This window comes from Chiroxiphia lanceolata, chromosome 6 (assembly GCF_009829145.1).
Source record: "Chiroxiphia lanceolata isolate bChiLan1 chromosome 6, bChiLan1.pri, whole genome shotgun sequence".
Lineage (NCBI taxonomy): Eukaryota > Metazoa > Chordata > Aves > Passeriformes > Pipridae > Chiroxiphia > Chiroxiphia lanceolata.
Window position 1 is genome coordinate 12,848,772 of NC_045642.1, and position 12,256 is coordinate 12,861,027.

General features: G+C 40.4%; 1 protein-coding gene across 1 annotated transcript; it reads right to left on the reverse strand.

Annotated features, from left to right (window-relative positions):
• Positions 1-898: 898 nt before the first annotated feature.
• Positions 899-9,604, reverse strand: PSMA1 (proteasome 20S subunit alpha 1). The gene is made up of 10 exons (XM_032690155.1): positions 9,493-9,604; positions 8,489-8,533; positions 6,112-6,213; positions 5,500-5,603; positions 4,584-4,672; positions 4,263-4,333; positions 3,291-3,420; positions 2,563-2,642; positions 1,741-1,845; positions 899-1,246 (listed from the first exon to the last, which is right to left on the reverse strand). The coding sequence occupies exons 1-10, from the start codon at positions 9,493-9,495 to the stop codon at positions 1,190-1,192; spliced, it is 786 nt and encodes a 261-aa protein (XP_032546046.1). The 5' UTR covers positions 9,496-9,604; the 3' UTR covers positions 899-1,189.
• Between the last annotated feature and the right edge of the window lie 2,652 nt (positions 9,605-12,256).

Sequence of the window (12,256 nt, forward strand, 5' to 3'; positions counted from 1 at the left end):
TTAAAGCCTGTTCAAAACAGCACCATGCTTTATTAATTTTTATTAATTTATATTTATTAATTAAACAAGATGCAACTTTTTTTTTAAAGTACAGTGAGCAGGCTAACAGGTCCCTATGTGGGTCCACCCCAAAAAGCTGTTTCTTGTAATTTTCAATGCAATCATGAGCGAGTATTATATTTCTGAGATGGAAAATGAAAAAAATAACACTGAGCTCATTTTGCTTAAAATATGGCATTGCACCTGTTCTGTACCTAGGAAGCACCAACTCTCTGGGATTCTCTGAGGAAGACACTGTTAGACCCAAATTTTGTGGCACTCAGCTTAAATCCAAACAGCACCAGGTGCAGAACATGGTGAAGGGACAAAACCCCACAGAACCTGTTCATTGAGCAGGAATGCAGAGACTCCACAGCCCAGGGGACCTGAAATGGGAATTTCTTGTGCTTTCTTGTTACTTCAGTTTCAGCCCTTAGTGAGCTCAAAGCCCTTTGCTGCCCTTGGCTGGCTGACGGATCTAAAGGAACAGTTCCAAACGAGCTGGGGTTGACTAAGTCAGCCCCCCCAGAAAAACCCAAACAAAACCTGGTTGACAGCTTCACACTTCTTCAGCCTGCAACGTTCCTGGTTAACACTCACAATCACAAATGCCTTTTCATGTTCAGTTTGAGACAAGCTGACACAGGGAAACATGCTGTCTCCTGTTTGTTCCACAACTATTTTACAGTTTTTTAGGCATTTTAAGGTCCTCTCACTTCAACAGTTTCCAAGAGCACCACATCTCTGTACAGCAAGTAAACACTCACTCTGACAAATGGTCAGACACATGATGGCACCTTGATATGACACAAGTATTTTAATTGCTGTTTGTTCAGATTAAAATAAAAACAAACCCACAGCAGAGTCCAAGAAAGTGATTTATTTCCACTTGTCCTTACGAGTTAAAGACAGTATCTTTTCTTTAAAAAACAGTATCATGTACTATTTAGAAAATGATTACACCTTTCTTGTCCAAGCAGTTACACCCAAGTATGACCTCCTGTCTACCTTTTAAGGATGGGTGGGTTGGTGTCTTTAAGAGCAATCTTCAGAATGTAGCGTCAGAAAATGTATAGGTGAGGATAAAGTTACCAGCAAATGGATAAATGTTCCTGTATTATACATTAACACAGAGGAACTCATCCACCAACTAGTGCTCCATTGGCTCCTCAGCCTTTTCCACAGTTTCTTCTACAGGCGGAACCGGCTAAAAGAGAGGAAAAACAAATATTTTAGGAAGGCAGAAGACAACACTTGACAAACCAGCTTTATCCTGATTTGAGCATCACAAGTGGCAAATGCTGCTCATGTCAGCAAACAGCTTAAAAAGCAGTGTTACCCAAATTAAGCATGAGCAGGACAGAGCTGGTAATTAGGAGACTATGGAGGCATCGTGTGAAGGGCATGAGAAACATAAGCAGCCAATTCTGTTGCAAAACAGGGAAAACTTGTACTTGATCAGAGTTGAGGAAAGAAGATGACATTGGAACAGCCTGGCATAAATTCAGCATAAACTGATTTAAAAAGCCTCCGAGTTTCCAGCTGAGATTATACAGTCTTCATATGGTAACTTCAAATTTTAAAAACTGCCTTTCTAAAACTCCACTAGAGTACTAGAGTTAAATTTATTTTAAACATAATAGATTGTATCTAAATGCTGTCTTTCAACAAAGCCTATTCATTTGTATCCAAGCCACACACCTTTCTCTGTGGTCTCTCCTCAAGACCTTCCAGGAATGGTGCTACGTCGTCATCATCGTAGATGGTAAACTCCATGTCTTTGCCCACAATTCCAATGGAAACATTCTGTCAAACAAAGTTTTGAAAGCAGGGAGAAGTGTTTTTCTGCAATTAACCTTTTTTGTAAGCTTTCACTGACAAAAGCTATCGTGTTTCAAAAATCGTGCAAGTAAAAATCATTCGAGGGTTTCAACTTCTTTCATTTTGTCTTCCTTTGAATGCACACAATTTCTCAAACCCCCTTATTTTAATCTCATTTTGCATTTTCAATAGTTTAAGAGTTCTAAAAAACAAGGTGATGGAAAAGGGCCACAAGCAGAACACCAACTAATGGATATCCTTAGAATTGTCTCGTTCAACAGTTCCTCAATTCACTGTCAGGAATTTGTACACCTTTCTGATGCTGGATACTCAACCAGCTGTTGGTGCACTACCTTCCCTCACCTCCCAGTGACTGACTGACTGTGTTCACAAAGCAAAGCTGTGATTCTAGTTGCATGTAATGTTTATTAACACTGATCAAAGCTTAAAACAGAATGAAGCAACTAGAGAAATAATGTCTTATTTAGTGAAAGCATCGTTTTTGTTAAGAAACTTAAATCTGAGATAATTAAGAAATGGTAGATAAACTAGTGACATTAAATGGAGATAACATTACCTACCAGTATTCAGCTTTCAAGTTTCAGTGCTTTGTCAGACAAACTTCACAAGAATTGTGTCACAGCAATTTCTAGTAACAATGGCAGTAAAATTCCTTAAGAAAACCTAAAACCTAGAACTTACCTTGGTGGTCAGATCCTGTTCAGCAGGAAGAGTCTCTCTCAGGGCACGCAGTCCATGTTTAACTAGCTCATTTAGATTGCCTTAAAATGGAATCAGAAAGACAGTTATGGTATTATCTCTGGACATTCATTTCACCTTCTTCCTATTCCTATTTGAGAACTATAAAATCAGCTTGGCTAACTTGTCTTCCAGAGGTTCTCTCCCTTGTGGCACTGAGCACAGAGTTGGTTATAATAGCATTCCTTGAGAAACCATCCCTTCCCTATATTTGAGGTCAAGTGCATCTGGTTTTAACACTTGCCTCCAGTGCCTCCACTGCATTGATATTCCAGCTTTGACTTTTTTCCCCCAAGAAGCTATTCAATAGGCTCCTCCTCATCGTTCCATACAAAAATAAATTCAACACTTTAAATGCACCACCTAAATACTTGCACTGACATACACTGCTATGGCAAGAATTACACTTCCCCTGAGTTAAACAGGGCAGAGGCCTTTCACTCTTTTCCCTGCTTTCCTGAGCACACTTTCTCATTTCATTAGATGCAATAAAAGCATCCACATGTTAAGACATGAGAATCTGTAACGTTCTCACACAGATTTACTGTTATGCCGGACTTGTCTCCCAAAATTTATCTTCAACTCACTAAATGCAAAAGAACAGAGCAGTAGCAGAAAATAAACTGCAGAGTTGATGAATGCCATTAGCTAGAGAGGGTTCCACTACTCACAGTCAGTGAACTCAGTCATGTGCCTCTCCAAGTAAGTCCGTGCCGACTGTGAACGAGCACCAATGGACATTGCTTTGCAGTCAAAATAGTTTGCAGAGGGACAAGTCTGGAAGATGTGAGGGCCCATATCCTACAAAGGGAGAGGAAAAAACCAACAGAATGTGAAACAAATGTATAAATTCATACCAAGTCTTTTGCTTGAACATGAGGTTTTCTGAAAGAGTTTTGCTTCAGGTATATTGCACAGCCTGTATGTATGCACAGAAACATATTTTATATTGCTGATCATATCACTGTTCTTATACAATTCCTTCAAAACTTATTCTAAAAAAACCCCCACCAATAAATAAAAAAAACCAAAACCAACTCCTTCTTTGTTCATTAAGATGCAGCTTTTATGTGGACAGGATGGCTGGCACAAAACACATTTCTTTCTCTCTTCTACACTGTGCTGATGTATGTAAGCTCCCTACTTCATGGCTTGCAGCTGGTTTTTTAAACACGTTCTGTCTTATCTGCACAAAAGTAAAAACTGGCTGTAGACTAAACCAAGCCATTCAAAATTTCAAGAATCTTGAGGGCAGAGACCCTGCATGTGCAAACTCTTGCTGCTAAACAAGTAAGAGAGAGGCCAGTGATGATTTCCACATCCATTTTTTAATAGAAAGTGTTCAGAATAATAGCTCGTAAACATTCCAAATCAATAGCAAAACATTTACAGAAAAAACCCCTGATTTTTGCAGTATCTCATACTGCACCTTAAAATACCTAATAAGTGTAGATAGGATTAACTATTAATTAACACTTCTAAAAGCTATGTTTTAGGCTGAGATACAGACAAATATTTCCTTATTCTGAGAATTTTGATGAGTTTGCCTCTTCTGTCTTTCCCTCTTAACATCTACTTGTTGTACAAAGTTTCACTAATCACATTTTCTTGCAGGTCACTGGGGACCAGAGCAGCTTACTCACATCATAGCCCGCGATGAGCAGTCCCACCCCATACGGCCTCCTGCCGTAACGCTGCGTCGGGATCTGGGTTTCTGAAGTAAGCTAAGGAAATGATCTCAAAATTACGTGTTCATCACCCAAAACATTTTCCTAAGCCAAACAGAGATGCACCAAAGGGCATCCTTATAGGATATTCTCTGAATGAATACATGAGCAGTGTGAATGAAGAAAAACTTTCCAATCAGATTTTCCAACTTGAGTTTTAAGCTGTGACATATGAAAATCATTTTATGAACAAGTAAAAAGCTGCGAAAGTATTGCAAGTGTAAAAAAAAAGGATACTGCTTCCAATTAGTGACACTAGGCGAGAAACTGGAAGAGGTCTATCAAACACAAACCTAGAATCCAAACACTCCTGACGCATGAAATTGCTAGAAAGCAAAAATTAAAAAAAAAACAAAAGAATTAAACCAATGCATAGATCAAAGACACAACGAAGTTTTGTCTTAATACTTGTCTGCTAAGGTAAACATTTTTGTTTCAGCTCTGCTTGTTGAGAAAAAGGGTCAAGGGCTTTACATAATTTCATTTCACCATGACCTATAATTGTTATTTAGAAAGTTGACCACAGGTTTGAAAAGAGTATAAAAGTATTTCAGCCAGACAAATGCAAAGAAGGTAAAAGTTCACGCAGGCAACAGACGGAAAAAAGCCACAGTCAAATGGTAACATTGCTTTGTAACATTACGGCAATTAAAATTTATTTTAGAAAGTCTTCCTATCCCTTCTCTGTCCTTTCAAACCGAGGAACACTCCTCCTTCTGTGTACATTTACCTCACCTGATCAAACTCTGTGGCCAGCAGGTAAAAGCAAGCCCCTCTGAAGCCCACACATACAGCAGTCAGTCTGGGTGTTCAGTAACTTTTTAAAGTGTGTGTACACAGAAGCAGCTGCCAGAGGGAAAGAAGCGATGCACTTTCTCAGACTGCTTGGCAACCCCATCACGCTGAGGAAACCAGACAGGACTGTCTCACCAGCAATAAAACCAAGGAGCAAAATTTTGGGCCAAACAAATGAGATTTCTGCCAACCAGTTAAAAATCTGCCAGAATTTCACGCTGAGGTCTTTGGCATAGTACAACAAAGCAGCAGCTCAAGACTAATCCTTAGCCAAGCAGAAAATCTCGTTTGCAATAGTCTGAATGAACTTTCACTCGTTATTGCAGAACTGTGTTATGTCAACAACCAGGATACTCACCACAAGAGTCTTGCATCGGCAGTAAGTCCCGCAATTGAGATACCAATATGGTTGTCAACGTACAGGATTTTTTTCTGATGAGCTGCCAGCTCAGACTGTGCTCTCTATGCATAAAAGGAGAAAGCTATGTGGCAAACTGAACAGCCTGCCAAGCACTGTGGAGAAATCTGCTAACATTTATAGCAAGAACTGAATATGATCACGAAACAATGAAAAAAAAATATTAAATTTATAAACTTGCAACAGAAGGTAAGAAAAACCTAATTTCACTTCAGTAGGAACCTGTCAGAACGGAAGAAAAAACAGACATTCACTCAAGCTTTGGGAAAAGAAAGGAATATATTTACTACTTAATAACTAATGAAAAGAAAAAGAGGACATCATCTTTTAAAGGGAAAAAAAAAATCTTCCATTCATTTCCTTCACCAATTTGTGAAAATCTGCTTTGCATGGGTAATGAAAAATATTTCAGTTCTATACTGGTACTCAAGCAAAAGGAAACTGGGACTGTATTTACATTACACACAGAAGTTCTGACTGCACAAAGTTAATCTGCCAACCCAAAACTTTTCTACCAACATTACTGTCCCAAGAACACAGTTTTGAAGTTACCTTGAGAGCAACCAGAACAGCGTGTGTTTTGGACTTCAGCCCCACCGTAGCTGAGCCTTGTTTCACAGCTTCCATGGCATATTCTATTTGATGAATTCGGCCCTACAAAAACAAAATCAAAGGTGATCATTCTCAAGTTAATCCTCTGAATCAACTTTCAACGGGTTTGGACTCTCAGACCTTTGATTCCCCACCCCAACAGGGGCACTTTCTGCATCACAGTTTAAACCTACAACCAACAGATATCCACCATTATCTTCTGCAACACCTCACCACTAACCCACAGAAACTGGGCCATCTCTAAGTCACTCACTACTGCACACAAAGGAACAGGAAAGCTAAAAAGAAAGGGTGAATAATCTTGACACTAGAATCTTGACACTAATCTTGACATAAGACTCACGAGACTTTTGTCACTGTCTTTAGAGGAATCAGTATTTGACCCGATGTGATTCAAAGACAGAACTTCCAGCTGAAGTTGGACACTTAACTTTTAATCGAGTTTCCTGAAGAAACGAGTCTTACGCAATTGTTGTGTCTCACCATCCATTCCCCAATAACTTCTGAACAAGTTATTGGCCAACTGCAGTGAAGTCTGAAAGAGGAGTAGAGGTCTCAAAGGAAATCAAGTCCCCACAAGTTCTGCAGAGGTGTCCAGAAGCTTTGTAGGAAACTGTGACAATGTCCATTTAATGGCACCACTGAGGGCAAAGTGTCTCATTTTCTGCCCTCCAGCCCACGTCAGACAGGGCAGAGCTGCCCTGCAAGCACAGCCCACAGCTGGGTGGTTTTGCCACATCTATTAGAAGTCTCAAGAGAATGTTAGAGTCTTAGAAGTAATTTTTTAAGTAACAGATAAGATGAAAAAAATTAAAACTAAAGTTTCTGATACAGAACCTGCCAGAGAAACACAACCATTAAGGATGAAAACAGTTCAAAGGTATCTACACCTATCATGCTATTGACTAAAAAAAACAGGCAAATATTCAAGGTTGTCCTCATATAGGATTGAAAACATGAAACACTCTCCATTGCAATGTAGGGAAAATAAGTATCAGATACAACAGTAGTACATGATGAAGATTTTCAGTAGCAATACAAACCCACAAACTAACGATACACTAGGTTTATAGGAACAAAATCTGTTATTTGGATTCAAAATCTCTAGTTTTGCTAAATATAGAAATGAGTCATTTTCCAAGGCTCTGCTTTTCCACAAGTATCCCTTCTTAAAATGTCCATACTGAGAGAAGAGGCAACATTAAACACCTGAGCTGACACTGGCTTTTAGAATTCCAGAATGTTTATTTTCAAGTCAACACACCCTGTGTAAGTTTCAGAACACCCAGTGTACGTTTCTAGTAACAATACACAGTGGGGAACTGACTCAGAGGTAAGAAAATTTCAAATTCAAGTGCAAAGCTCAATATAATCTTAACTACAGAGACAGCAAGAAGCTTCCCTGACAGTCCACAACACGGGAAACTAGGGACACATATCTGCATAGACTTCAGAACTGAAGCACAAACTGCAGCACAAAGCATTTAACCACTTTCAAGTTCTAGCTCTCAAGGTTACAAGCTTTATATGTGGGATTTATTCAACGTGAATGTTTGTGACCACTTCAATACAGAAAATGAAGTACCACAAAAGTCAGTACCCCAGGTTCCATGCTCCAGATTACCCTGTGGACACAGGCATTCAAACAGGGGCTTACAAGGCAGTTAAAATTGTGCACAGAAAGAGAAACTGCTGCTGTTATATCCCACTTGAAGAAGTGGCATATTCTCACTCAAGCACAAAATACCAACTCTTAACAATTTGATTTTTTTTTTCCGAACAATTTGAATAAAGTGATTAACGGAAAAAAAATTATTCCCAATTATAAACTAAATAGTTCCTTTCCAATATTATCTAGTGGACAAAAGAGAGAATGACCTAGCAGTGGCCTAACACTGGGAAGATTTAAGCTTACTTTCATGCTTTTGGTACTTCACTTACCAACTTCTTATTACAGATCTGTAAATGGATCATAGAACCATGGAATGGTTTGGGTTGGAAGAATGATCCTTTAAGGATCATCTAGTCCAACTCCTCAGGTGACAGCATCTATTTTGTACCTCACAGAAACCAACTGCCTTAAGCACTTTGAGGTGAAAGGGCCCACCTCAGCACCACTCAGGTTCATACACCAGAAGTCCTGAGATGTGCCAGTGGCTTTCTGGACACCCACAGTCTACAAAGAGAGAGGGGAGCAGCCTGCAGGAACGTCAGGCACCTGACAACAACCTACACAGCCCTGATACCGCTGCTGTGAGGTGGTGAAAACCCAAGAAGCGAGTTAAAAACCCAGTGACAAAGCACATAAAGGCTTTACCTGCGGGCTCCACACGGTGACATCATTGTCATACTGGTTGCGAAACTGGAATGCAGAAAACAAAACTCATTAGTGCCACTAATGAGCGGGCAGGAGGAGTGTTCCTGAGGGTTGTTTTCACAGAATCACAGCATCAATTAGTTTGGCTAAGACCTCTGGGATCACTGAGTCTAATCTACGACCAAACACCACCGTGTCAACGAAGTACCACATCCAGTCTTCCCTTAAGCACCTCCAGGATCAGTGACTCCACCACCTCCCTGGGCAGCCCATTCCAACATCTAATCACCCTTTTGAGGAAAAAATTCTTCCTTGTTTTCAATTCCTTTTGTCATATTGTTAGGGTTGGAAGGGACCTCTGGAGATCATCCAGACCAACCTCCCTGCCAAGGCAGGCTCACCTAGAGCAGGTGATACAGGAACGTGTCCTGGTGGGTTCTGAACGTCTCCAGAGAGGGAGATTCCATTACCTCCCTGGGCAGCCTGTTCTAGTGCTCTGCCACCCTCAGTGCAGAGAAGTTCTTCCTTGTGGTGACGTGCAGCTTCTTGTGTTTTAGTTTACGGTTAGTGCTCCTCGCCCTGCCTCTGGCTACCATTGAAGAGTGTGGCACCATCCTCTTGGCACCGGCCTTTGAGATACTTGTGTGTACCGCTGACATCCCCTCTCAGCCTTCTCCAGACCGAACAGGCCCAGCTCCCGCAGTCCCTCCTCGTAGGAGAGGTGCTCCAGCCCCCTGCAGAGATATCTGCACGCACCCCCACAGGGCCCTTGCTGTATCCGTCCCCGGACCGCAGCAGGCCCCGCTCTCCAGCCACACTCCTTTCCAGGCCCGGCCGCGCCCGCGGCCCCGCGTGGCCCGGGAACTGCTTACTCACTGCTCCTCCCGCCCGCCCTCCCGCCTCCCCCGCGCCGGCCCCGCGGCCCGGCCGGGGGGCTCCGTACCCCTCTCCTCACCCCGCTATCCCGCTGTGCCGCTATCCCGCCCCACCGCGCCGTCCCTCACCATCCTCCCGCTTCTCCCGGCACCGGCGGCTCCTGGAAGCGACGGGGCAACGGGGCGGGAGCGCGCAGGCAGCGCCAGCCGCTCCTCCGAGTCATCGATGGCGAGCGCATGCGCAGGGGCGCCCCCACCGGTGCGTTGTGAAAAGTGCTGCCGTGTGTTTCTTAATTAAATTTCTAAATGGGTCTTTTTGCCGTCAAGGGCGAAGCGCTACAAGTGCTCGGCGAAAATTAGTTGTGTACCGGAGCTCTCGCTTTGGACGATGTGAAGTGGTTTTGTACAGTTGTAACTGAAAAGTGAGTTAAAAAGTAGTACGGGAACTCCTCCGCGGGATCAAGAGAGCCAAGCATTAAGATAAAAGAGAATGAATTTAATACTGTACTGGTGTGTTTTTATTTCTTTAAAACAAGTGTCCAGCTGGTGAAGTCACAGTAAAGTCGAACTAGCATATCACTGGTAAAACTAGTATATATATATATATATATATATATATATATATAAAACTAGTATATATATATATATATAACTAGTATATATATAACTAGTTCTATAGTAGTTTTATGTATATATAACTAGTTCTATAGTAGTTTTATATATATACATGTATATAATGTATATATATATATAGTTATACACTATATAAATAGTGTATAACTAGTATAACTAGTAAATATATGTAAAACTATTTATATACTAGTTTTATACATATATACTAATTGCATATATATAACTAGTAGTACACTGGTTTTATATATATACACATATATATATACAATATATACACTATATATATATGTGTGTATATATACATATAACTGGTATATAACTAGTATATATAACCTTTTGATTACTGCAGGCAAAATTCTCCTGTCAGTGGAGAATTTTCTCCTTTCTTTTCCCTGGAAAGGGCTACAGTTTTGTCTAAGAAATAAAAATTTAAAAAAAACCCAAACAAACTAAACAGACTGACTTAAATTATCTAGCTTATTAATTTTAAGCTTTCTGATTAACAATAAAAGTTCATTTGATCTGAAATAACTTCCTCTCTTCGGCGTTGTTTGGTGGGCGCTGGAACAGGATATATAAACGTTTTAAGTGAGCTGAGGAGCTTTCAAGTTTCACCGAGCCCTCAGTAAATATTCCCGCAGTCTGTGCTCAATGCCATTCTGCAATAACTTCCTACAGCAATAAGGGACTCCCTAAAGATCCGTTTACTCCGCCCACAGCCACAGAACAATAGACAGACATTTCCTCTTATTTTGGCAAACCCGTGTTAACTTTGATAGAGCACTAAACCACGCCAAGTCTTAGTATTGTGCTGTATTTATACAGCAAGTAATGTTAGGAGCCATGATTTTAGTGATAAAAAGGCAGGATTTGTGAAATTTCACAGAGAATATTGGTAATAGCTGCATAACTGAAGAAGTTTTGGAAGCTATATGAACTATTGTGCAGGTTTATTAAATGAAAACTGAAGTATTTTCCAGAGGAATCTTTTCCCCTTTATTACATGCATAGAAAAAAACCCAAACCATATTCAAAACCAAACTAACCAGATGTCCATCTATTAAAAATTTATTCTAAAGCAAACGGATTCAGGTCACGTGGCAGCAGGAAGGGTGGCATGGGATGGAGCCCCAGCTGCTCTCCAGTGCTGCAGGCAGCACAACTGTTACTGTATTCCCAAGGCAGCAGCACAAGAGGATGTCAGAGGCAGGAATAATCTCTAGAAAGGGGAAATGCTTACCGTGGAAGGAAGTAATTCACTTCCTTCTGGATGCTCCTGCTTGCCCTTTAGTCTCAGTATGAGACCTCTAAAGGCAGGGCTAAAGCCAGAGGGTTTGAAATGTATTTCTGATCACGTCTCTGTTCTCTGGTGTTAAAGAGCACCCAACCTGTTCCCCGTCGATGTATTTGAACCAATATTTAAATACAAAATGACAGAAAGGCAAAATCAACAAGGCAAAATCAAGTAGCTGTTTTTCAGATAACAAAGGCATCAAACCAGAAAGGAAGCATTTTGCCTGTATTTTACCCTAATGTGGTAGTTACTGAAGTTAGTGATGTTAGTGGTGTGTCAGTCACCCAAAGTTGTAAGAAAATTTGAATGAAGGCCTCAAATGAGAATCTCACTAAAATTTAAGTGATGCATAAGCACTATGTTGACCTCTGCACCTGAGAAAATGTCACCCTTGCTATATGTAATGGTGGTACAGTGGCCAGCATGAAATGATCTGATAGCTTTGGACAGCTTCATAGGAGATAAAAAATCCACATGACAAAAGGCTACAGGGATGCAGTTGGTAGACATGGCAGAAAAAGCAATGCTGAGTAACCAAGATGGTTAAAATGCCCTTTTCTCCAAACCATGTTATGAGACACATTGATGAGGCAATGTGGGTCACCACTTCACAATGATTTTGTCACTGCTGTTATCTGATCCATTACTAAACAACTGTAAAGATATCCCCATTATCCATATCACAGGTATTAATTTTATAATACCAAAAGCTACAGAAAAATGCATCAGATGTTTTCTTTGGTAACAGCCCTAACACCAACCTTAATATGTTCTATAGAGGGTTTGAATTAATAGAAAAAGAAGATTTAAAAAATACAAATTTAATCATAGAGGAAAAAAAGTGAATGGTGAACAGCAATCAACATATTTCAACAAGAAATCACAATATAAAAGTCTGCAGGAGTGAAAAGTAAAACTAAAACTACCCTCACATTTAAATAAACTACTTATAAAACATCTATGTTG

Excerpts from the sequence above, each read along its gene's own strand:
- PSMA1 (XM_032690155.1), bottom strand. Across the intron at positions 4,334-4,583 it reads AGTGTCACTAATTGGAAGCA|AAACCCAGATCCCGACGCAG; the intron begins GTATCCTTTTTT and ends AGCTTACTTCAG. Across the intron at positions 3,421-4,262 it reads TGCTCATCGCGGGCTATGAT|GATATGGGCCCTCACATCTT; the intron begins GTGAGTAAGCTG and ends CTCCCTTTGTAG.